Raw genomic sequence first — 26,576 nt, forward strand, 5'->3', positions numbered from 1 at the left:
TTATTATTATTATTATTATTATTATTATTATTTGGGCAAGTGCCTTTTACTAACAACATTGCATATGTGTGAGATTGGTCTTTAATTTGGTTCTCTAGTTTGCAGCAAATGTCCTGTATAGCCAATTTGAGGTATCAGGTACACTTTGGGCCACATTTAGTTGGTGAAAGGGACAATGAGTTTGTCTCTCTGGTGGTAATTCAGGGTGAAAGAAAATTGATACCCCAGTCCTCATGGGGGTCTAGTAGTAGGAAACCCTGTCATTAGGTTATTATTCGGCAACAGTTCTAACAATATCGGTGTGGTTCAAAGTTCACCATAACGGAGTGAGGCCACATATGCACAGCCATAAGTTAAGGATATAACTTTAGTTAGTACAATTGAGCAAAAAACTTAGAAATTACTTTCATTCAAACTACTTAAAGGGTGCATACAGGTTATAGATGGAGTTTCTCCACTCCCCTTAACCAAAAAATACAAAATTAATTTCTAATATGAATTAATCCTTAAGCTTGCTTTCTGTCATCCATGATTGTAGTATCCTGCCATTCAGCATATTTATTTCTATTCTCTTTCAGATGACAATGACTAGCAAAGATCTCCTAGCCTTAAGGTACAGTAATAAAATACAGATACACAAGGACACCTGCAAAGAAATTATTATTATTCTACAGAAACTAGTAAATGGTTATTAGTAATATACGTTTCATTATAACTGACTATAACTCTTTCTACACCTCCCCTGGCCAGCCAGTTATCATATTCTGGGTAATTTCACTTTCAGTTTGTGGGTGACGAACTAAACCTGTCCTTGGAAAGGTTAGATCAAACCTGTTTTGATATGAACTGGTTTGCTCATCTCTAATCATAATTTCTATAGATATAGACATTATAATGTAATTATATATACAGTATACTGCATGCAGTACACAATCCTTAAACATACTGTATATTGAATGTTTGTATGTTTGTTACTCAATCACACAAAAACGGTGTAACAAGGGGCAACATGATGGCTCAGTGGTTAGAATAGGGACAATAATAAAACCATGTTATTTAGATATCAACAAAATTTAAGATAGGAGTAATAGTTGACATACAATATGTTCAAAAATAAACAAATAATGTACAAGATCATTATATCTTTTATTTGCATAAATGCAAATACACGGGATATACTACACATTCAATTCCAAATCAAAATGATAAGAAGCACTTTTTTTTTTCTTTAAATGTAGATTGTGAGCCCCACAATATACATTTTTCCCTATGAGTATGTCTTTATGGTATATGGGATAGAAATCCATGCAAGCACAGGGAGAACATACAAACTCCTTGCAGATGGTTTTTTGCCCTTGGTGGGATTTGAACACCAGGACCCAGCACTGCAAGGTTGCAGTGCTAACCACTGAGCCACCGTGTGGCCCCACTCAAAATTTAGTTTCATAACCATTATTTATGAGAACTGCTTGACATTTGCGTGACATGCAGTCGACCAACTTATGGCACCTCTGAACTGGTATTCCAGTCTGTAAATCTTGGACTAGTCTCATCAGTTCTTCTAGATTTTTAGGTTTAGACTGGAGACTCAATCCTTTTGTCTGTAATGAAGATGCTGTTCACTCAATGGGTCATTTTCAAGTATTTTGATATATTGAAACTGATTGCTCATACGTGATAAATAGGTCCAACAGCATTTTTGCCCCACCATTCTTTACTGTCTACACATGACATACTGTCTGTGGCCACTAGACTCACAAAGAACAATTTTACTTTCATCATTCTGTTATTGTGTTCCTTGGCAAATTATTCAGGACGTGTACTTTTCAGGACTTTTTTGGGAGCTCTAGGTGGTATCTTGGCTTCATTTCGTTATCTAGCAGTATTCATTGGTAACTTATCTATTCTTTGATGCACTTGAGCAGTAGTTCCCACTTCTTTCTGAATCTCTAAAAATGTTGGCTGCCATGTCAAAGCATTTGAATAATCAGAAAGGGTTAAAAATCACACAAGGCATCGGATATTTTTGGGACTCCTGCCCGCACCCATGCTCCACTCCTATCTGCTCCAGTGGATCGGGTCCCCCTCTCTGGCATGGCTGAACACCTGATCAGAGGACTCCATGCTTTGAATGCAGTCAAGAGGCTGCAGAGCCTGCAGCGACATACCCTGCCAACTCAAGATCAGTTCCCTTGCAGACTGAGTGTTCCGACATCCATATCCTCCATATCCCTTCTAAGAACATCCAAAAACTTACTGAAAAAAACACTGCAACTGGTCATTAAAGAACTGATATAAAGCAGGATTTCCAAGGTACTGACTCGAGAGTAAAGCATCTATACACTGTCCTCGCTTGTGGCACATGGCGAAGCTACCTCCTATGGTTCTCATGGCTTGTTAAGCCCATCTTAATTTGCTACATTTTTATCTAGAGCAGGGGTCTCAAACTCAACTCAGCATGTGGGCCGCAGAGCAAGATCCCAGCCAGTCGGCGGGCCGCACTGCGGCAAATTTAGCTCCACCCACTTTTATGTTGACTCCGCCCATTCATTTTTCATGTGCCCCCACACTGTATAATCCTCCTACAGTCACCCGTAAACTATATGTCCCCCCTCCATCTTTCCCCCAGTTACATATACACCCTTCATCTGCCCCCAGATTCATGTCCCCCCATCTCTGCCCCCAGATTCATGTCCCCCCATCTCTGCCCCCAGATTCATGTCCCCCCATCTCTGCCCCCAGATTCATGTCCCCCCATCTCTGCCCCCAGATTCATGTCCCCCCATCTCTGCCCCAGATTCATGTCCCCCCATCTCTGCCCCCAGATTCATGTCCCTCCATTTCTGCCCCCAGTTTCATGTCCCCCCATCTCTTCCCCCAGATTCATGTCCCTCCATTTCTGCCCCAGTGTCATGCCGTTCTCCCCCTCCCTTCGTCTGCCCCCAGTGTCATGAGCCCCTTCATTCCACCTCAATGTTTAAAGAGGACCTTCCACCATTTTGCCCACAGGCAGTTCTATATACTGCCGGAAAGCTGATAGTGCGCTGAGTTCAGCACACTGTCGGCTTTCCCGATGTGGGCCCGGTGTGAAGAGCTTACGGTCCGGTACTGTAGCTCTTCTATGGTCAGAAGAGCGTCTCTGACACTCAGTCAGAGACGTCCTTCTTCACAGCACAGCCAATCGCGTTGTGCTGTGAGAGCCGGGAGGAACGCCCCCTCCCTCCCTGATAATGCTCGTCTATGGACGAGTACTGCGAGCAGAGGGAGGGGGCGTTCCTCCCGGCTCTCACAGCACAGCGCGATTGGCTGTGCTGTGAAGAAGGACGTCTCTGACTGAGTGTCAGAGACGCTCTTCTGACCATAGAAGAGCTACGGTACCGGACCGTAAGCTCTTCACACTGGGCCCACATCGGGAAAGCCGACAGTGTGCTGAACTCAGCGCACTGTCAGCTTTCCGGCAGTATATAAAACTGCCTGTGGGCAAAATGGTGAAACGTCCGGATTCAACTTGGATCCGGCGTCCCTAGGCTTGTGCGGGCCGCACAAAATTGTTCGGGGGGCCGCATGCGGCCCGCGGGCCGCAAGTTTGAGACCCCTGATCTAGAGGATCAGGATAACAGAGGATGGTGGAATAATCTCTGTATTAGAGGCACACCTTAGGACTCCTCCAGCTCCCCCACCTGAAACCATGACTGTTACACAGACACCCACAGACATATAACTTGAAAGAGCGCACAGAACCCTACACCTGGAGCCTAAAGAGGGCAAACCCACGTGTGACATTATCTGCAAGAAGCAATATTGCAGAAGGCACATTTCACAATGGATATCTCTTACTTGGGACACAAATTCATTTAAAGGATGTCTCTCCGGTGACTTCAGTACTTACAGATTGTTTGAGAACATTGAAGATCCCGTATAAATGGCTCTTCCTGTTTGGCACCTCTTACACCTTTAATGGCCATCAATATAAAATACATTATCCAGATGACCTATTAGCTTTGTGTCCCCCTCTGAAAGTGGACCCAGCAACCATACAGTCTTGGCTCTTCTTCACGGATGTTACCTCTCTCCAAAACCTGCCTAGAGATGATGTTTGGAAAAGACCTACATTAAAATCCCAGAAGAAGATGCATGTGGAATCACACTGTCCTCTGTCATGTAGCTTTAAATTTTATGACTATATTGTTTTATATCTTCTGCCTTTTTTTTCTTCCCTTAGACATATTGCAGCATCCCACCGTGCTCCTGCTTCTACTGTTTGTCTTATGTGCCTCTGAATTGTGTTTGTGTGTCATATGTTCCATGCTTTGTTGTTAGCTTTCACCATGTTTTTTCCCTGTAGTTCTCCCCTGTGTTTCAAACCTTTACATAGGGTACAGCCCTAGCCTTTGGAGTCTGAGAGACCTAGGTCTCCTGAGGGAGACATTACAACTGCAGAGTGCAGTCCAGAGTGCACTGCTATTTGGTGGTGTGGCTGTTGCTCTGCACAGTGAGGCCTAACGGTTTCCTACATAGCCTCTGGGGAGGAAGAATACAGCCTAAGCCTCTTAAAGACAGCACTGAAACAGGGAGTTTCAGCAGTCTACAGTTTGGACTTTTTGCCAGGAAGAGCAGTAGAGTGCATTGATAGGAGGTGTTGTCCCGGGTAACCAGACCCCTGTCAGGACTATCCTGAAGTACCGTCCTCAGTATCTGCTGCTGGAAAAGGCTAAAGAGTGGAGTTGGATAGCAGTACAGCACTATAGCCTTAACATCCCTGGGCATCCTCCCAAGATACAGGTTGGGGGGATTGAACACTGGCAAACTACAACTTCCATTTGGAAGCTGCCTGTTCTATTGCTGTTCAGTTGCTGAGTAAAGTACCAAACAGTTTCAACTGCACAACTTCCTTCTTGAGTGGTTCCTGCCTTACCATCAAGGCCCTTCCAAATACATCACACTAGCTCAGAGTAGAAAGGTCCCTCTGAAAATGGAAGCTCTCTTGGGGAAACTATTCCCACCCTTATCAGGTAGTGCTGCAGGACACCACATTGGTGTCCGGCCTAGGAGCAGAGCTGGGGAGTATGGTTGAGTGTGCTTGCCCTAGCTGGTGGCATGTCATCCACCACTTCTATTCCCATCCTTATTTTCACTAGTTGATTAGTCTTGTGTACGTACATTGTACACAGCATTAAGCACAGCATTAACCCATAAGCCCTCGCCAAACAGACAATAGCTCTCAACATTTTGACTTCAGCAGTATACGAATCATGGCAATGGGCCTCTCGTCTCATCTACCCCACCTGGCTCCTCCCCTCTCATGTCTGTACAGGACTTGGTTTGCCAAAGCAATTAGACTCAGTCCCACAAACAATTTTCAACCTTTTGATGCTATACTTGCTTTCTATACTTGAGCTTTCCCTTCCCTCCCTGAATTCATTCACATTTCCCTCAATGCACTGACTCATTTCCTTAGCTCTCAGTCTATTAAGACTGCGTACCTGGGAAGTGCTGAAGTCGGAGATACCTCCCCATTCCATTTCCTGGCTGGAGAAGATTTTACTCCAGAAACAATCTCCAAAAAGACCCCTGTCAACCCTTTTTTCCAATCTTCTGTCTGAATTGGAGAAGACTCTTCCTTCCTTCCTTCCTTCCTTCCTTCCTTCCTTCCTTCCGAAACTGACCTCTAAAAGTCCCCAGCTTGAAATCACCTCAGATTTTAAATGTTTTATGGGCCCTTCTGGGTGTGTCCATCTCCAAGAATCCAGATCTAAATTGCTTATGAAATGGTATAAGAAACCTGCATTACTATATAAATATGCCCTAGATGTTACTTCTATATGTTGGCAAAGCCAAAAGATGACTGGTTCCCATTTCCATATTTGGTGGAAATGCGAAAAAATAGCCCCCATTGGTTCCCAGATTCAACAAATCCTCGGCCAGATATGTGAAATCACCATTCCCCTGACCCCAACTTCCTGAACTTTATAACCTGATCCCTCCGTGCTGGGCAATGCTCTCTCCCCTCCACTTTTCCACTTTTTCAGGGAATTCTCCCAGATCGCTCACAATGAGCAGCTGTCACATATGAAACTTAGTGCCTACCCCAAATTCAATGCTATATTGGCACACTAGTACTTTTTTATGAACGACTCACCTTGGGTGCACTTGCGGTCCCCCCCCCCATTATGTACCCCACTATCTGAGACTCTTACCTATTCTCACCTCAACACTTGCCATACATGACATAACCTCTTTACTCATGTTTGCATGTTTTATTTTTTTTTTACATTTGTATTTTTCATTCTAATTACATTTGTTGTTTGTCTTATAGGCATCTATTGACCTTTTAATGCTGATGTTGCGACTATTTGTATTCTTAAAAAACCCAATAAAAAGTTACATAAAAAGAAGGGGTTAAAAAACTCCTAAACCAAACTCAAAAAAGGCTGCCTTCACACGATGTAAACGCGAGTTGATTTTGTCAAAATACACATGTAAAAAATACACGTGTAAAAATTAGACTCCCATTAACTTCAATACCATTTTTACACATGTAAAAAAGTGCAATAACCGCGCAAAAAACGTGCGTTTTTAGCGCGTTTTTTACACATGTAAAAATGACATTGAAGTCAATGGGAGTCTGATTCTACACGTATATTTTTTACACGTGTATTTTGACAAAATCAGCTCGCATTTACATCCTGTGAAGGCATCCAAACACAGGAAATCGTTTTAGCTGACCAGCCTAGAATTTCCTTAATTCTCTATAGGTTTTCCCTTCAACTTTTTAAATCAAATTACAATTTTATTAGAATGATGTCTGAAAAGACCCATGTTCCCCAGTATTTCAGAAGGAAATGCCCTATAACCAACATGTGTAACATTTGCAGCCCTCCTACCTTAATCCTTTAAGGATGCAGGGTAGTTTTTTTGTTAATGCTCGGCAACTTTTTTAATATTTTCTTTCCCCATCTTCCAAAATTATCAATTTTTTTATTTTTTCTGTCGACCTAGCTAAGTGAGCGCTTAATTCCATGATGAGTTTCATTTGCCACCATTTAAAAAAACCCCACAACTCTATCATGATTTTTTGCATTTTGTTTTTACAGCATTAAAAATTACATGATAGCTTTGTCCAGCAGGTCATTACAATTACGGCGATACCATATTTCTATTGGTTTTATTATGGTTTACCTCTTTTACAAATAAAACGTCACTTTTTGAAAATGAACGATTTTCCTGGGGTCACTGTATTCTGTCCCTTACAACTTTTTTACTGTTTAGTTGACGAAGATATGTCCGGGCTTTTTATTTGGAGGGCAAGTAATACTTCTTTTTGATCACTTTTTATTGCTCTTTTTGGGGAAAGTGAGGTCGATAAAATGTGGTGACTTAAGCATTGCTGTATATATATTTTTTACAGCGTACACTGTACAGGATAGATAAAGCTATTTTTGTATAGTGGGGACTTAGATCCCTATGTGCATATAACATGGTTGTTGTTGTTGTTGTTGATGATGATGATGTGGCTTTTTGTTTGTTTTGTGTATGCTATGTGTTTTTTTTTTTTATTAAAAGCTTGTTTTTTAAAACAAACAAACAAAAAAAACCCTTATTTTATAATTAATTTTTTAAACATTTTCTTGTACTAACCTTTTTTTCCCCCATCTCACAAGGAGACTTGAACCAGGGATTACTATCTGTAATGTGCATAGGCAGGCAGGAGGACGCTGCTCTTTATATCATACCTGTCCACAAGATGTGCTTTTTTTTCAATATACTGTAGTATTGTCTTTCTATAGACTCAACAGCAATGTGTTAAGTTTGCCATTTGTAGACTGAGAATGATTTTGTTGAAATTGTCTTTAATTCCTAAGGTCTGAGTTGGATGAGCAAACAAAAGAGATCCAGAAATTGCAAAAAGAAGTGGAAAGAGCTACACAGAACACTATAAGCCAACTGTCAATATCTTACTGGGAGAAATGCTATAAGACTAGAATTACAAATAATAATACTGCAAATAAAGGTATATTATGCAGGGGCATAGCTAATACGGGACAACTGAGACATATGTCCTGGCTGCTGGTTGGCAGGGGATTGCCAATAACGCTAGGTTCACATTAGAGTTCGGGTCTCCGTTCTGTGGTTTCCGTCTTCTGCATGCAGGAGACAGAAACCTGTCAGATCGGGCCTGGCCGTGAGAGGTAGTGAGTGTTTTATGTTCTCTGCCGTAAAACCGTTTTTTTTAAAATCGGACATAGAGTACTGCATGTTCGACTCTGTGTCCGGTTTAAAAAAACCGGTTTCGTGGCGGAGAGCATAAAACGCTCACCACCGCTCACGGCCGGACATCTTTCAAACCCATTCAAATGAATGGGTATGAAAGAGTCCTAAAATATCAAAAAAGAAAGCTCAGCTCACCCACATAAGTCTTGATTCCATAGGCTGTGTAATTTATTGTCCGGGGTGCACGGCACAGACACTCTATTCCGAAAGTGTCTAGTATTCCAATAAACATATAGAAAAAGATGTCCGGCAGCTCTCCGATAAAATATAACTTTTAATGAAAAATGTCATAAAATGACATTACACAGAAAAAAGAGAAATAATAAACCCCCGTTTTTTTAGGGGGTTTATTATTTCTCTTTTTTCTGTGTAATGTCATTTTTTGTTATTTTATGACATTTTTCATTAAAAGTTATATTTTATCGGAGAGCTGCCGGACATCTTTTTCTATATGTTTAATGAAAGAGTCCTGCAGGTTTCCGTCTCCTGCCTCTGTTTTATGCAGGAAACGGAAACCTGCAGAACGGAGACCGGGCACAGATGTGAACGAGCCCTAAGCCATTTTTATGTAATTAAATACAGAGTAAGGACTCAGAACTGAACCTTAGACCCAGGTGAAGGAACACCTAGCTATAGCTCTGTTATGTGTCTATGCTGAAAAGTTCATTTATTCCACAAATAAGCAGTGAAATTTTTACCCTATATTTATAGTAGTGAACCCACAGAAATGAGATCCTATTATACATTGTTAATTTGTTACGTTTTTCTTTTTTAGAATTGTCAACTTCAAGTTCGGTAAGATGTAGCCCAGGTTTCTTCTCATCTGCCCCACTCCAGGCTTTAACATTCCAAAGTTCGCCATGCACTGTGCAAACAGTGGACCCAACGGAGATTAGCTTTTCAAAAAATTGTGGAATAATGCAAAATACTTTGGCTGGGACTAGCTGTCCTGTTGATATAGACAGCAAGAAGACAACTGTGAAAGATTGTTCTTTATTGTTTAAGGACTCACAAAGACCGCTTCAACAAGTAAGATTAACAAGTAACTTTTTAGCAGCACCAGTTAAGGTATGTTCACACAGAGTTTTTTGCAGGCGGATTTTGACACGGAATCTGCCTCAAAATCCGTCTGCAAAAAAAGCTCCCATTCACTTCAATGGGAGCCGCCCGCTTTTTTTTCAAACTAGCTAGTGAATGTACCCTTATAGTTCTACAATTTCAGATCACTAAATATTTCAATCAGCTTGTAAGAGTACTCCTTGGTGTTCAAAATGTATAGATCTGTGCATGTCATTCTAGCAAGGCTCTTTTGTTCTTTGCTGTTATGCATATGTTTTTTGTGGTCAAAATGATCTTCCGCCAGCACCGAGGGATGATGGCAACATGATGCTACAGCCAACACCATGGCCCTCAAAAAAAGCACACACCTTAAACAGTTGGCTGTTCATCTAGTAGTGTTCCATCCAGAAATAGTAAAGCAGCAAGAAGTGGTGAAGTGCATATCTGATGGCGTTTCTTCTCACTGCTTGGAGTTCATATCAGGGCATTTATCTTTACTTCTTTAACCGGTTAAGGACCGAGCCCAAAAGTATGTTAAAGACCAGGCCTTTTTTTTCAAAACTGACATGTGTCACTTTAAATGGCAATAACTTTGAGACGCTTTAACATAGACAAGTGATTCTGAGATTGTTTTTTCGTAACACCTTGTACTTCATGTCAGTAGTAAATTTTGGTCGGTATGTTATGTCTTTGATTATTAAAAAATATGAAATTTGGCGAAAATTTGGAAAAAAATGCAGTTTTCAAACTTTGAAATTGCATGTCTTTCAAATAGAAAGTCATACCACCCAAATTTTTTCATAAATATAATTAACCATGTCTTTCATTTATGTAGCAATCAAATTTTAATCACTCTTTAATTTTTTTCAGATATTATAAGGCTTACAAATCAAGCAGTAATTTTCAAAATTTTCAAGAATATTTCCAAAACACATTTTTCAAGGGACCAGTTCAGTTCAGAAGGGAACTTGAAAGGCCTCTGTAATAAAAAACCCCATAAGTCACCCCATTCTAAAAACTGCACTCCTGAAAGAATCCAAAACAGCAGGTAGAAAGTTTTTTAACCCTTTCAGCATTTCACAGTAATTAAAACAAAATGGAGGTCAAATTTACATTTTTCAATTCCTATCACTAATATATTCATTTAGCCCTAGAATTTACACATTTACTAAGAGTTAAAAGAGGAAATGCACCCCACATTTTGTTGCACAATTTCTTCCGAACACGACAATACCCCATAAGTGCTGTTACCCTAATGTACGGGCACACAATCGCTCTCAGAACGGATGGAGCGCTAATTGGATTTTGTAGGCCAGATTTTGATAAAATAGTTTGCAGGCACCATGTCCCATTTGCAGAGCTCCCAAGGTGCCAAAATAGTGGAAACCCCCCAAATGTGACCCCATTTTGGAAACTAGACCCCTCAAGGAATTTATCAAGGGGTATAGTGAGCCCTTTGACCCTACAGGTGTCTCACAGATTTATTTACCATTTAGACGTGAAAATGAAAAATTACTTTTTTTGTAATAAAATGTTACTGTAGCCCCAAATTTTTCATCTTTACAAGGGGTTAAAGGAGAAACTGCACCCCATATTTTGTTGCACAATTTCTCCCGAACACAACAATACCCCATATGTGCTGGTACCCTAATGTACGGGCACACGGTCGCTCTCAGAACGGATGGAGCGCTAATTGGATTTTGTAGGCCAGATTTTGATAAAATAGTTTGCAGGCACCATGTCCCATTTGCAGAGCTCCCAAGGTGCCAAAATAGTGGAAACCCCCCAAATGTGACCCCATTTTGGAAACTAGACCCCTCAAGGAATTTATCAAGGGGTATAGTGAGCCCTTTGACCCTACAGGTGTCTCACAGATTTATTTACCATTTAGACGTGAAAATGAAAAATTACTTTTTTTGTAATAAAATGTTACTGTAGCCCCAAATTTTTCATCTTTACAAGGGGTTAAAGGAGAAACTGCACCCCATATTTTGTTGCACAATTTCTCCCGAACACAACAATACCCCATATGTGCTGGTACCCAAATGTACGGGCACACGGTCGCTCTCAGAGCGGATGGAGCGCTAATTGGATTTTGTAGGCCAGATTTTGCTAGAATACTTTTCAGGCACCATGTCGCATTTGCAGAGCTCCCAAGGTGCCAAAATAGTGGAAACCCCCCAAATGTGACCCCATTTTGGAAACTAGACCCCTCAAGGAATTTATCAAGGGGTATAGTGAGCCCTTTGACCCTACAGATGTCTCACAGATTTATTTACCATTTAGACGTGAAAATGAAAAATTACTTTTTTTGTAATAAAATGTTACTGTAGCCCCAAATTTTTCATCTTTACAAGGGGTTAAAGGAGAAAATGCACCCCATATTTTGTTGCACAATTTCTCCCGAACACAACAATACCCCATATGTGCTGGTACCCTAATGTACGGGCACACGATCGCTCTCAGAACGTATGGAGCGCTAATTGGATTTTGTAGGCCAGATTTTGATAAAATAGTTTGCAGGCACCATGTCCCATTTGCAGAGCTCCCAAGGTGCCAAAATAGTGGAAACCCCCCAAATGTGACCCCATTTTGGAAACTAGACCCCTCAAGGAATTTATCAAGGGGTATAGTGAGCCCTTTGACCCTACAGGTGTCTCACAGATTTATTTACCATTTAGACGTGAAAATGAAAAATTACTTTTTTCATAATAAAATGTTACTGTAGCCCCAAATTTTTCATCTTTACAAGGGGTTAAAGGAGAAACTACACCCCATATTTTGTTACACAATTTCTCCCGAACACGACAATACCACATATGTGCTGTTACCGTAAAGTACGGGCACATGGTCGCTCTCAGAACGGATGGAGCGCTAATTGGATTTTGTAGGCCAGATTTTGCTAGAATACTTTTCAGGCACCATGTCCCATTTGCAGAGCTCCCAAGGTGCCAAAACAGTGGAAACCCCCAAAATATGACCCCATTTTGGAAACTAGACCCTTCAAGGAATTTATCAAGGGGTATAGTGAGCACTTTGACCCTACAGGAGTTTCACAGAATTGGCCCAGCAAATTGGAAAATGACATTTTTTGCTATAAAATGTTGCATTAACCCAAAATTTTGCATTTCCACAAGGGGTTAAAGGAGAAATTGCACCCACATTTTGTTACACAATTTCTCCCGAACGTGACAATACCCCATATGTGCTGGTAATCTAATGTACGAACGGATGGAGCGCTAATTGGATTTTGTAGGCCAGATTTTGCTAGAATAGTTTGCAGGCATCATGTCCCTTTTGCAGAGCCCCCAAAGTGCCAAAACAGTGGAAACCCCCAAAATATCACCCCATTTTGGAAACTAGACCCTTCAAGGAATTTATCAAGGGGTATATTGAGCACTTTGACCCTACAGTTGTTTCACAGAATTGGCCCAGCAAATGGGAAAATGACATTTTTTGCTATAAAATGTTGCTTTACCCCAAATTTTGCATTTCCACAAGGGGTTAAAGGAGAAATTGCACCCCACATTTTGTTACCCAATTTCTCCCGAACGTGACAATACCCCATATGTGCTGGTACCCGAATGTACGGGCACACGGTCGCTCTCAGAACGGATGGAGCGCTAATTGGATTTTGTAGGCCAGATTTTGCTAGAATAGTTTGCAGGTATTCAATAAGTGCTTTAGCATCTTCTTAGAGTATCCAGATTTTTTGTGAAATGTTGAAAAAGATGCAAAAAAATGTAATTAGTATTTTTGTTCCCCAATGTATTCATCTAGGGGTATAATTTAGGGAATTTAGAGTTTATAACAATAGGAATTTGCAGGTTTATGCAAAAGATGGGGCTTGGTGGCAATCACAAAATTAGAAATGGAATTTTCTGGGGAAGAGATCTAATAATGAAGAACAGTGTGGTATCTCTCAAAGCAAGGGACAATACACAGGCCTGGTTTTGAGGGGCATGAGGGACAATGGTAACGGGTATCTCTGCGTCGCCCATTTTTGGTGCAGACACGGCATTTTTTTTGCGCGTTAGCTCGTGTTGTTGTGGAGGGAAGTAGACTAATAAAATGCCTTTCAGTGAGTCGTTTGACATCTTCAGACTGGGGGGTCTCTATGGGGTCCTGAGGGTCAAAAAGGAGGTTGTGAATTATTTTTTCCTGGAAATCCAGATATTTGTCGGTGCCTCCCTTCTTTTTATAAAGTAAAAAGGCATTTTGGATTCCAATTTGTATTAGGTAGATGGCCACTTTTTTATACCAGGTTTTGGTTTTTCTTTTTACTAGATAGGGCTGTAAGATTTGATCACTTAAATCCACCCCCCCCATGTGTTTGTTATACTCGGACACACTTATTGGCTTATGCTTGTCTGCTGTGGCCCCTCTTTCCCTCACTGCCACTGTTCCTGTGGGGTGTATTGTGCTCAGCACATAGACATCTCTCCTATCTCTGTATTTCACCGCCAACAGCTCCTCACAAGAATAAGAACAGGACTCCCCCTTTTGTATGCCCTTCCCCACTAGCTGCTGCGGAAAACCAATTCGGTTTTTGCGCATGGTTCCACATGCACCTGTGCTTGCACAATGCAAGTGTCTAAATAGGGCCACACCTGAATAGAAGTTGTCACAATACAAGTGGTACCCTTTGTGTAGCAGGGGCTGCATTATCTCCACCACTATTTTACTACTGATGGGAAAATTTGGGGGGCATCCTGGGGAATTAATTTTTTTATCTCGTCCCTCATATATTCTGAAGGCGGCGGTGTAGCCAGAACTGCTTTCGCAAAGCTTATATAGCTTTATGCCATATCTTGCCCGTTTGGAAGGGAGATATTGGCGAAAGCTCAGTCTACCGTGAAAACTAAGGAGGGATTCGTCCACACTGACGTTTTGCTCTGGGGTGTAATGTTGTAAAAAGGAGTGGTTCAAATAATTTATGAGGGGTCTCAGTTTGAATAACCGATCACGGTTTGGATCATCACTTGGGGGGGCCTGTGAATTATCACTGAAGTGAAGGAACCTCATTAGTCGCTCATAGCGAAGCCTGGACATGACTGCCGAATATATAGGGGTTGACTGTGCGGGACTTTTTGACCAATATGATCTGATTGAGGGCTTTTTTACAATACCCATATTTAGGGTGAGGCCCCAAAATTTTTTCATTTCCACCAGATCTGTGGGTGTCCAATCTTTGGCATGGGCAGAGGAAGGTTTTTGGGTTATGTACTGGGTGGCATATAAATTTGTTTGAAGGACAATGTCATTGAGGAGGTCGTCGCTTATGAATAAACTAAAATAATTCATGTGGGTAAACTGGGAATCATCCACTGTTATGCCAGGAGATGCAGTAAATGGGTGGACTCTAGGGGCAAAAGATGGAGCAGGTGCCCACTGGAGGGAACGCACATCAATTAGTGGGAAAGTGTCACTGTCTGCTGCCGCACTGCTAGTTCCGGCACCTTCACCATCTGAAGAGTCAATGTCATCAGGGAGAACGTCTCCTGAAGACACATCTGAAATGACACTTGTATTGTCATTTTCATTGTCTGCAAATGTTTCAGTGTCAGACGCATCTGATGCATCTGACCAAAGAATGGCGTATGCCTCCTCACTAGTATAAAACCTCCTCGCCATAATGTCACTGATTGCGAGCCCTCTTTGGTAGAGTGGCTGTAAAGCGCCGCAGAATATGTTAGCGCTATACAAGTCACAGATATATATATATATACCTATATGGCGGGTATATATATATATATATGTATATATATATCTATCTAAAATTTATACGGTAGATATATATATAGTGCTAGAGAGCTGATTATTGTGAGCCCTCTTTGGTAGAGTGGCTGTAAAGCGCCGCAGAATATGTTAGCGCTATACAAGTCACAGATATATATATATACCTATATGGCGGGTATATATATATATATGTATATATATATATCTAAAATTTATACGGTAGATATATATATATATGGTGCTAGAGAGCAATTTATTGTGAGCCCTATAGGGTACGGTGACTGACACTTTCTGTAAAGCGCCACAGAATATGTTAGCGCTATACAAGTGACAGAAATATATATATATACCTATATGGTGGGTATATATATATATATCTCCCTATCTAGCTCTGATATACACAGATATATATATATATATTTATTTTTTTATATATATATATATGATCTATATATAGATCTGGGGATAGGGGATTAGGAATTAGGGGATCGATGGGTTTGGGGGCAGGATCGGGCAGTGGAAAGTGTGTATAGGGGTGTTTTTTAGCAAGCAATGTCTCAAGTCTCTCTCCTTCTTCTCTTCTCCTCACAAAGTAACAATGTGTAAGGAGAAGAGGAGAGGGAGGAGACTTAAGACGCTGGCTATACTGTAAATAAAAGAGATCGCTGTGACTTGCTGTCACAGCGATCACATGACCGGGGACCAATCAGATCGGTCCCCGGCATCTTCACCAAGTCCCGGGCTAGAGGTAGGGGCGGGACTGTTACCAGGGGGGGGCGCGATCTGCTCTAAAATGGCACCTAAAGACCGGACGTATTTCGACAATAGTCCGGTCTTTAGGTACCATCACATGAGGCCGTAAATTTACGTACGGCGGTCCTCATGTGGTTAAATGCTACTACCTGAGCTTTCTCTTTGAGTATGTAAATTTTTTACATTTTGGCATTGAGTCTATTTGTCAGTTTATATCTGTATTCTGAGCGTCATATGATTGAAGGCCGATATATTTTTCTACTTCATTATATTGACTATTATGGTTTGTATTGCTATATTATAGGTTTTTTCAGTTATGTATATTGGTATTCAGGTGCCGAAGCAGTTTATATCCACATGTGAGTTATTTGAATGCTCAGGAGTTATTGGATAATTAATTATGGGAAGGATTTTCTCCTTTTAAGCCCTTGCGAATATGTCATCTGTATCTGAACAGAAAGCAGTTAGTTTTAGCTTTCTTACATCAGGCAGTGATTCTTCTGATACTAATAGGGAGTGATATAGGGAGTTTGGGTTGAGGCTAAGCTTATACATTTTCTCATAGATCAGCCATTTTCCAGGCCTGCAACAACAGGTAACCAGTGGGATAAATTTGAAAATTCAGGAACTGATGAGAGAGAGGACAGCAGAGGAAGACGCAAGGTAAGCTAAATGTGTTAAACGTGTCATTACTATAACTATAGTACGATGAATATTCTAATATGTACAACTTATAGACAGATTTATTAATATGAGGACTATATAATGCATCTAAGATCTGTACAGCCCTAAAATTTCTGATAAGGGCGCTGTAAAGTAAATGGTGTTTCCTAGCACAGAAAGTGTTGGATATGCCTGGTATATACACTCACCGGCCACTTTATTAGGTACACCTGTCCAACTGCTCGTTAACACTTAATTTCTAATCAGCCAATCACATGGCAGCAACTCAGTGCATTTAGGCATGTAGACATGGTCAAGACAATCTCCTGCAGTTCAAACCGAGCATCAGTATGGGGAAGAAAGGTGATTTGAGTGCCTTTGAACGTGGCATGGTTGTTGGTGCCAGAAGGGCTGGTCTGAGTATTTCAGAAACTGCTGATCTACTGGGATTTTCACGCACAACCATCTCTAGGGTTTACAGAGAATGGTCCGAAAAAGAAAAAACATCCAGTGAGCGGCAGTTCTGTGGGCGGAAATGCGTTGTTGATGCCAGAGGTCAGAGGAGAATGGCCAGACTGGTTTGAGCTGATAGAAAGGCAACAGTGACTCAAATAGCCACCCGTTACAACCAAGGTAGCCAGAAGAGCATCTCTGAACGCACAGTACGTCGAACTTTGAGGCAGATGGGCTACAGCAGCAGAAGACCACACCGGGTGCCACTCCTTTCAGCTAAGAACAGGAAACTGAGGCTACAATTTGCACAAGCTCATCGAAATTGGACAATTGAAGATTGGAAAAACGTTGCCTGGTCTGATGAGTCTCGATTTCTGCTGCGACATTCGGATGGTAGGGTCAGAATTTGGCGTCAACAACATGAAAGCATGGATCCATCCTGCCTTGTATCAACGGTTCAGGCTGGTGGTGGTGGTGTCATGGTGTGGGGAATATTTTCTTGGCACTCTTTGGGCCCCTTGGTACCAATTGAGCATCGTTGCAACGCCAAAGCCTACCTGAGTATTGTTGCTGACCATGTCTATCCCTTTATGACCACAATGTACCCAACATCTGATGGCTACTTTCAGCAGGATAATGCGCCATGTCATAAAGCTGGAATCATCTCTGACTGGTTTCTTGAACATGACAATGAGTTCACTGTACTCCAATGGCCTCCACAGTCACCAGATCTCAATCCAATAGAGCATCTTTGGGATGTGGTGGAACGGGAGATTCGCATCATGGATGTGCAGCCGACAAATCTGCGGCAACTGTGTGATGCCATCATGTCAATATGGATCAAAATCTCTGAGGAATGCTTCCAGCACCTTGTTGAATCTATGCCACGAAGAGTTGAGGCAGTTCTGAAGGCAAAAGGGGGTCCAACCCGTTACTAGCATGGTGTACCTAATAAAGTGGCCAGTGAGTGTATAGCATCATTTGCTGATTGCTGAGGTGTCAAATGGGGCTGTTAAAAGGGTTATCCAAGGCCTACAATTCTATACTTAGGATAAGTCATTAATCTGAGATCAGTGTGGGTCTGACACCCAGTTACACCCATTGGTCAGCTATTCTCTGCACACTGTATATGGAGCCAAAAATGGATAGATCTGTACACTGTGTGAGGCTGGGACATGCAACTGCAGTGGATCTCTCTTTTGAATGATCCCAGGATCCCTGGTGTCAGATCCTCACAATTATATATATATATATATATATATATATATATATATATATATATGTATAGGTCATTAATATAGGTTTATACTATCCTAAGTATAGGTCCTATATTTCCCATTTAAGTGCTGAAGCTTTTTCACATGACTGTATGTTACTTTAAGGCTAAGGAATGCACCTAAAAATGCTGCAGAAAACAATGCATTGAAAATGCTTTTTTTTCACAGCATTTCTCATTGCAATTTTGCTGCTGTTTTCTTCCCCTATTTTTTGTATAGGGAAAACACAGCTTTTCCAGAGCGTTTTTTTTTTCTGCAATGTGTGGATGGGATTAGCAAGAATCTCATTCACTTTGCCGATGCTGTAAAATGTAGTGTCTTTTTGTTTTCTTTTCTGCTGCATATCCGCAGGAGTAAAAACACTGTTTCCGCAACATGGGGCCTTCGCCTAAAGGGGTTGTTTAATCAGAAAATCCCTTGAGTATAAACCCTACTGAAAGGTGGTATATAATGCATTATTTCCTCTTGTACGGAGCTATAGAATGGCCAGTCATGCCTTCCTTTGGTGATAACAGCTCATTGCTGGAGACTATTGCTGGAGACCTAGATCAATCCACTGATCACAACAATTTCCAAATTACTTGTCTTTATGAGACAGCCACTTAGATATTATATCTGATAAATGTAAAATTTAATTTTTTAATAGTAACAACATTATTGAAATGATATGATACAATATTTTTGCTTAATCTACACATATTTTATGCAGAACAAAAGATTTATTTAGGCAAGAAGAAGAAAATAAGCTAGGTATCAGAATGAAAGAACTAGAGACCACTAATGTGATCCAGGAGGAGATGCTAAAACAGGCACGGGTTTATACTGAACACCTGAAAGAAAGATTACAGAAACAGGATCAAGTACTCAAGGACACCCAAAAAGCCATCCTAGCTTACCATGAGCAGGCTAACAAGAAAATAGAAGGCAACTTTGACCTCAGTAACCTTGGGGTAATTGTGGCCCAAACACTTCAGGATCTTTCCGATGAACCATTATTTCTCAAAGGAAAAATCCAGGCTGTAAGTAACCTTTTTTATTTTGTTCTTTTTTTTTTGTCTCCCATACCTTGAAGTGTACTTCATTTGTTTTCTATGGCAAAGTTTGCACCAAAGGTGGTAGCATTTTCAGTATGGGGGGCTTTGTGTGTGGAGCATGAACATGAATTCGGTTATTTACTTTGGGACCATCACTGCTCTTGCCCTTCACCCCATTCCACCTCTCCCGTGCAGACACTTCTTGCCTCCACCACTGATCTCCACTTCCTGGTCCATCTTTTCACAGCAATTGGTGGTGGTTGCAGGTATTTTTATTTTATTTTATTACTGTCTGGACAACCAATCCTCTAAGACTAATCCTCATTAGAGATGAGCGAACAGTGTTCTATCGAACACATGTTCGATCGGATATCAGGGTGTTCGCCATGTTCGAATCGAATCGAACACCACGTGGTAAAGTGCGCCAAAATTCGATTCCCCTCCCACCTTCCCTGGCGCCTTTTTTGCACCAATAACAGCGCAGGGGAGGTGGGACAGGAACTACGACACTGGGGGCATTGAAAAAAATTGGAAAAAGTCATTGGCTGCCGAAATCAGGTGACCTCCATTTTAGACGAATAGTGGATTTCAAATCCGGGTCATATGAGAATGTGAACTTTGAGACTATGAGACAGGGATAGCTGTACAGGCAGGGATAGCTAGGGATAACCTTTATTTAGGGGGGAATGTTATTAAAAATAACTTTTTGGGGCTCTATCGGGTGTGTAATTGTGATTTTTGTGAGATAAACTTTTTCCCATAGGGATGCATTGGCCAGCGCTGATTGGCCGAATTCCGTACTCTGGCCAATCAGTGCTGGCCAATGCATTCTATTAGCTTGATGAAGCAGAGTGTGCACAAGGGTTCAAGCGCACCCTCGGCTCTGATGTAGGAGAGCCGAGGGTGCACTTGAACCCTTGTGCACCCTCAGCTCTGCTACATCAGAGCCGAGGGTGCGCTTGAACCCTTGTGCACACTCTGCTTCATCAAGCTAATAGAATGCATTGGCCAGCGCTGATTGGCCAATGTATTCTATTAGCCTGATGAAGTAGAGCTGAATGTGTGTGCTAAGCACACACATTCAGCTCTACTTCATCGGGCTAATAGAATGCATTGGCCAGCGCTGATTGGCCAGAGTACGGAACTCGACCAATCAGCGCTGGCTCTGCTGGAGGAGGCGGAGTCTAAGATCGCTCCACACCAGTCTCCATTCAGGTCCGACCTTAGACTCCGCCTCCTCCGGCAGAGCCAGCGCTGATTGGCCGAAGGCTGGCCAATGCATTCCTATGCGAATGCAGAGACTTAGCAGTGCTGAGTCAGTTTTGCTCAACTACACATCTGATGCACACTCGGCACTGCTACATCAGATGTAGCAATCTGATGTAGCAGAGCCGAGGGTGCACTAGAACCCCTGTGCAAACTCAGTTCACGCTAATAGAATGCATTGGCCAGCGCTGATTGGCCAATGCATTCTATTAGCCCGATGAAGTAGAGCTGAATGTGTGTGCTAAGCACACACATTCAGCACTGCTTCATCACGCCAATACAATGCATTAGCCAGTGCTGATTGGCCAGAGTACGGAATTCGGCCAATCAGCGCTGGCTCTGCTGGAGGAGGCGGAGTCTAAGGTCGGACCTGAATGGAGACTGGTGTGGAGCGATCTTAGACTCCGCCTCCTCCAGCAGAGCCAGCGCTGATTGGTCGAGTTCCGTACTCTGGCCAATCAGCGCTGGCCAATGCATTCTATTAGCCCGATGAAGTAGAGCTGAATGTGTGTGCTTAGCACACACATTCAGCTCTACTTCATCAGGCTAATAGAATACATTGGCCAATCAGCGCTGGCCAATGCATTCTATTAGCTTGATGAAGCAGAGTGTGCACAAGGGTTCAAGCGCACCCTCGGCTCTGATGTAGCAGAGCCGAGGCTGCACAAGGGTTCAAGTGCACCCTCGGCTCTCCTACATCAGAGCCGAGGGTGCGCTTGAACCCTTGTGCAGCCTCGGCTCTGCTACATCAGAGCCGAGGGTGCGCTTGAACCCTTGTGCACACTCTGCTTCATCAAGCTAATAGAATGCATTGGCCAGCACTGATTGGCCAGAGTACGGAATTCGGCCAATCAGCGCTGGCCAATGCATTCTATTAGCCCGATGAAGTAGAGCTGAATGTGTGTGCTAAGCACACACATTCAGCACTGCTTCATCACGCCAATACAATGCATTAGCCAATGCTGATTGGCCAGAGTACGGAATTCGGCCAATCAGCGCTGGCTCTGCTGGAGGAGGCGGAGTCTAAGATCGCTCCACACCAGTCTCCATTCAGGTCCGACCTTAGACTCCGCCTCCTCCAGCAGAGCCAGCGCTGATTGGCCGAATTCCGTACTCTGGCCAATCAGCACTGGCTAATGCATTGTATTGGCTTGATGAAGCAGTGCTGAATGTGTGTGCTTAGCACACACATTCAGCTCTACTTCATCGGGCTAATAGAATGCATTGGCCAGCGCTGATTGGCCGAATTCCGTACTCTGGCCAATCAGCACTGGCTAATGCATTGTATTGGCTTGATGAAGCAGTGCTGAATGTGTGTGCTTAGCACACACATTCAGCTCTACTTCATCGGGCTAATAGAATGCATTGGCCAATCAGCGCTGGCCAATGCATTCTATTAGCGTGAACTGAGTTTGCACAGGGGTTCTAGTGCACCCTCGGCTCTGCTACATCAGATTGCTACATCTGATGTAGCAGTGCCGAGTGTGCATCAGATGTGTAGTTGAGCAAAACTGACTCAGCACTGCTAAGTCTGCATTCGCATAGGAATGCATTGGCCAGCCTTCGGCCAATCAGCGCTGGCTCTGCCGGAGGAGGCGGAGTCTAAGGTCGGACCTGAATGGAGACTGGTGTGGAGCGATCTTAGACTCCGCCTCCTCCAGCAGAGCCAGCGCTGATTGGCCGAATTCCGTACTCTGGCCAATCAGCACTGGCTAATGCATTGTATTGGCTTGATGAAGCAGTGCTGAATGTGTGTGCTTAGCACACACATTCAGCTCTACTTCATCGGGCTAATAGAATGCATTGGCCAATCAGCGCTGGCCAATGCATTCTATTAGCGTGAACTGAGTTTGCACAGGGGTTCTAGTGCACCCTCGGCTCTGCTACATCAGATTGCTACATCTGATGTAGCAGTGCCGAGTGTGCATCAGATGTGTAGTTGAGCAAAACTGACTCAGCACTGCTAAGTCTGCATTCGCATAGGAATGCATTGGCCAGCCTTCGGCCAATCAGCGCTGGCTCTGCCGGAGGAGGCGGAGTCTAAGGTCGGACCTGAATGGAGACTGGTGTGGAGCTATCTTAGACTCCGCCTCCTCCAGCAGAGCCAGCGCTGATTGGTCGAGTTCCGTACTCTGGCCAATCAGCACTGGCCAATGCATTTCTATGGGGAAAAGTTAGCTTGCGAAAATCGCAAACTGACAGGGATTTCCATGAAATAAAGTGACTTTTATGCCCCCAGACATGCTTCCCCTGCTGTCCCAGTGTCATTCCAGGGTGTTGGTATCATTTCCTGGGGTGTCATAGTGGACTTGGTGACCCTCCAGACACGAATTTGGGTTTCCCCCTTAACGAGTTTATGTTCCCCATAGACTATAATGGGGTTCGAAACCCATTCGAACACTCGAACAGTGAGCGGCTGTTCGAATCGAATTTCGAACCTTGAACATTTTAGTGTTCGCTCATCTCTAATCCTCATCTATTGTTAAATCATGGCTTTAAGGACTTTTTATCCTTTCATCTGAGATATTGGGAGGTGTGTTTTAGGCCAGACCTGTACAACTGAACTAAAGTTTTCACTCTGTATATGTTGTAGACAGAAGATCATCTTATTTTAATGAAAGGTGAACTAAAAGATAAGGAGGCTTGTCTAAAGCAGTTTCAAGAAAGGTGAGTTTTAACTTTGCAAGAGAAAGCATGAGTGGAAAAACATGGCTGTTTTTTTTTTTTTTCTAGAAAGTGTCACACTTGTCCATGGCCTGTGTCTGGTAATACAGCTCAGTCTGGATTTCTTGGCTAGGTCTAGGCTACAGTACCAGACACAGCCTATTGGCAAAAGTGGTACCTAGAAAAAGAAGGTAATTTCTAACATCAGAAATGTCTTTAAATAGCTGAACCGTAAATGGCTTTCATGAGCCTTATAGGATTAATATTCTTTCATTGATGAAATATCCTTAAAATAGTGGATCAGTCGATCTTTCACAGGCAAATCAATTCATCCCCAGTTGTGACTGTGTCTGATACTGCAGGTCATTCCAGTCAGTTCCATTCTAGTCAATCACCTGTATGGATGAGCCATGGTTTGTGTGTAAATTTGCTCTTGCAAATGCCATGGTGCATACTTTGTGCTGATGCCAGAAACCAATCTGCCTTATCCTAAGGCATACGTGAATGTCCCATACTTGCTCATGAATAATGATTAATGTACAGTTTGTATTATAACTGTGAGATCATTTTGTACATGATTATCTATAGCTTTCTTTATTTTTTGGGGATCAGGTATGACAATCTAGTTAATGAACATGAACAGGAGAGGGCACTGTTGGTTGCTGAAACAAATGCTGTCAGAAGTCATGCAAAGAATATTCAAGCTCAGCTAGAATCCTCTCAGTAAGTCTATAAATATAAGATGTAAATAAACTTTGCTTTACGATTTCATAATTTACAAAAAATGACAATACCATGACATACTATGATATTACTATATTGTATTACATTCTATCTTGTATATAACACAAACCATTAAAATAAGTTTTTGTTCTCACTGAGAAAGGGAATGTGAATTTATATGTATATATTTAACCGGTTAAGGACCGCCGTACGTAAATTTACGGCCTGCGGTCCAGGTACCTAAAGACCGGACTATTGTAAAAATACGTCCTGTCTTTAGGTACCTATTTCGCGGGGGGAGGGGTGCGGGGAGGACGGGGGTTAGGTGTTACTAACACCTAACCCCTTCCTCAATAACGTCCAGTCGGAACTGAGTCCGACTGGACGTTTTAACCCTTTCGATTGCGCCGTGAAACATCACGGCGCGATCGAAAGGCATCCGCCGACAATTGAAGCTGATCGGCACCCCCCGCGGCGAGATCGGAGGGTGCCGATAGCAGTAAAAGGTAGTCTGGGGTCTGGCCAGTGACCCCAGACTGCCCGGAGCCCCCACATACCTGGTGATCCTGCCAGGACCTTCTGATGTCAGGCTGTGCGTCTACACAGCCTGACATCCTGCTACGGAATGCCATGTGGGACACCTGCATGCTGTGTCTCACATGGCATTCTATATCAGCAAAGTATTGCTGATTGAAGTGTCCTAAATGGACACATGAAAAAGTAAAAAAAAAATGTAAAAAAAATAAAATGAAGTGTATGAAAAAAATTTATAAAGTTATAAAGCCCAAAAATCCCTTTTTCTCAATAGAAAATGAATTATATAAAAAAAACCTAAAAAGTAATAAAAACAATGCATATTTGGTATTGTCGCGTCCGTAACAATCTGTACAATAAAACTGAAATAATATTTAATGTACACGGCGAACGCCGGAAAAAAAAAACGGAAAAAACTCGCCGGAAGTAATGATTTTTCGCCATCTCACCATACAAAATATGCTATAAAAAGTGATCAAAAAGTCATATGCATCCGACAACAGTACCAATAAAAAGCGCAGGTTGTCCCGCAAAAAATAAGCCCTCAACCAACTCTGTCAACCGAAAAATAAAAATGTTACGCCTCTTAGAAGATGCGATGCAAAAAACATTGATTTATGTCCCCAAATGTGTTTTTCCTCTGCAGAACTAGTAACACATAAAAAAATACTATAAATGAGGTATCTCCGTAACCGTACCGACCCGCAGAATAAAGGGAACATGTTACTTATACTGTACACTGCATGGTGTAAAATTAAAAAAGTATAACTCAATGCCAGGATTGATTTTTTTTTTTTTAAATCCAGCAAAAAAGGGTTAATAAAATGTATTCAATAAGATGTAGACACCCAAAAATGGTGTCATTACGAAATGCATCTCATCCCGCAAAGAATAAGCCCTTATATGGCCGCGTCACCAGAAACATAAAGAAAATATAGCATCTCACAATGTGAAGACAAAAACCCTCAAAAATCGCCAAATTATTAGAACACAACAGGGTGCGTCATGTAGGGAATATATAAGCTGTGTGAGCGGATATCAGGGGACACCCCAGATTTACAGCTTATGAGGGAACAGACACCAGAAGTGACCCCTAAAGTGACCCCCAGAGTGACTCCCCCAATCATAGGAGCTACTGGGACATAGTAGGGAATTTGGTGTTTGCAATGTCCTCCGCACAGCTTATACATTCCCTCTTCGCCATCCGCTGTGCAGTCACGTCCGGATACTAATACTCACTACACCCCCTGATAAATTCTTTGAGGGGTGCAGTTTTCAAAATGGGGTCACTCCTGGTACCCCATGGAATCCACTTTTCTGGTACCTTACAGGCTCTACAAACATGACATGGCGTCCAGATACCAAACATCTGAATCTGTACTCCAAAAGCCGCATAGCGCTCCTTCCCTTCTGCACCCTGCTGTACGTCCAAACTGCAGTTTATGCCACATGTATGACACTGGTGTACCCCGGATAACGGACATAATGTCATATGTGGGTATAAACTGATATTAGGGCACAGCCGGACACAGAAGGGAAGAAGGGTCATTTTGTTTTTGGAGCACAGACGGTTTGGTTTTTGGATGCCATGACACTTTTGTAGAGCTGAAACGCCAGTAATTTGGAATCCCCTGATAAATTACCTTATTTTGGAAACTACACCCCTGAAGGATTTATCCAGGGGTACAGACAGCATTTTTAACCCCCAAGTGTTGCTATAACTTTATATATATAACTATAACTGTAGTGGATTGTGAGAGGTGAAAATGACCATTTTTCCAGGAATACGTCCTTTCAGTGCGTAATATGTTGTGCCCACCTTGTATCAGAGATGAACGCTCTAAAAGCTGTTGTGCCCGGGATACCCGTTTAACAGTTTTTGGAGTGTCTCTGCTGACATAAGTCGGGCACAACATGTTGCACACTGAAATGGCAAATCTGTAAAATTTTCATTTTTAACTTCTCTATCAGTTGCGATTTCATTTCTGGAAACTAAATAAATGCAACACTCAAGGGTTAAAAATTCTCGCTACACCACTTGATAAATCCCATCAGTGGGGTAGTGTCCAAAATAGGGTGACATGTCTGCGGATTCCACTTTATTGGCAATTCAGGGGCTTTGCAAAAGTGGCATGACGTC

The 26,576-nt window shown here is 42.3% G+C and overlaps 1 protein-coding gene across 1 annotated transcript in view; it reads left to right on the forward strand.

The window, feature by feature from the left end:
* Positions 1-581: 581 nt before the first annotated feature.
* The window catches only part of CCDC158 (coiled-coil domain containing 158), a 112,983-nt gene continuing 86,988 nt past the window's right edge, over positions 582-26,576 (forward strand). Inside the window, 8 exon segments of the mRNA XM_075283280.1 lie at positions 582-613; positions 7,863-8,011; positions 9,047-9,313; positions 14,342-14,357; positions 16,393-16,485; positions 18,925-19,234; positions 23,109-23,182; positions 23,792-23,902. Coding sequence (XP_075139381.1) covers positions 585-613; positions 7,863-8,011; positions 9,047-9,313; positions 14,342-14,357; positions 16,393-16,485; positions 18,925-19,234; positions 23,109-23,182; positions 23,792-23,902 — 1,049 coding nt within the window. The 5' untranslated portion in view covers positions 582-584.

Source organism: Leptodactylus fuscus, chromosome 1, assembly GCF_031893055.1.
Source record: "Leptodactylus fuscus isolate aLepFus1 chromosome 1, aLepFus1.hap2, whole genome shotgun sequence".
NCBI classification, from domain to species: domain Eukaryota; kingdom Metazoa; phylum Chordata; class Amphibia; order Anura; family Leptodactylidae; genus Leptodactylus; species Leptodactylus fuscus.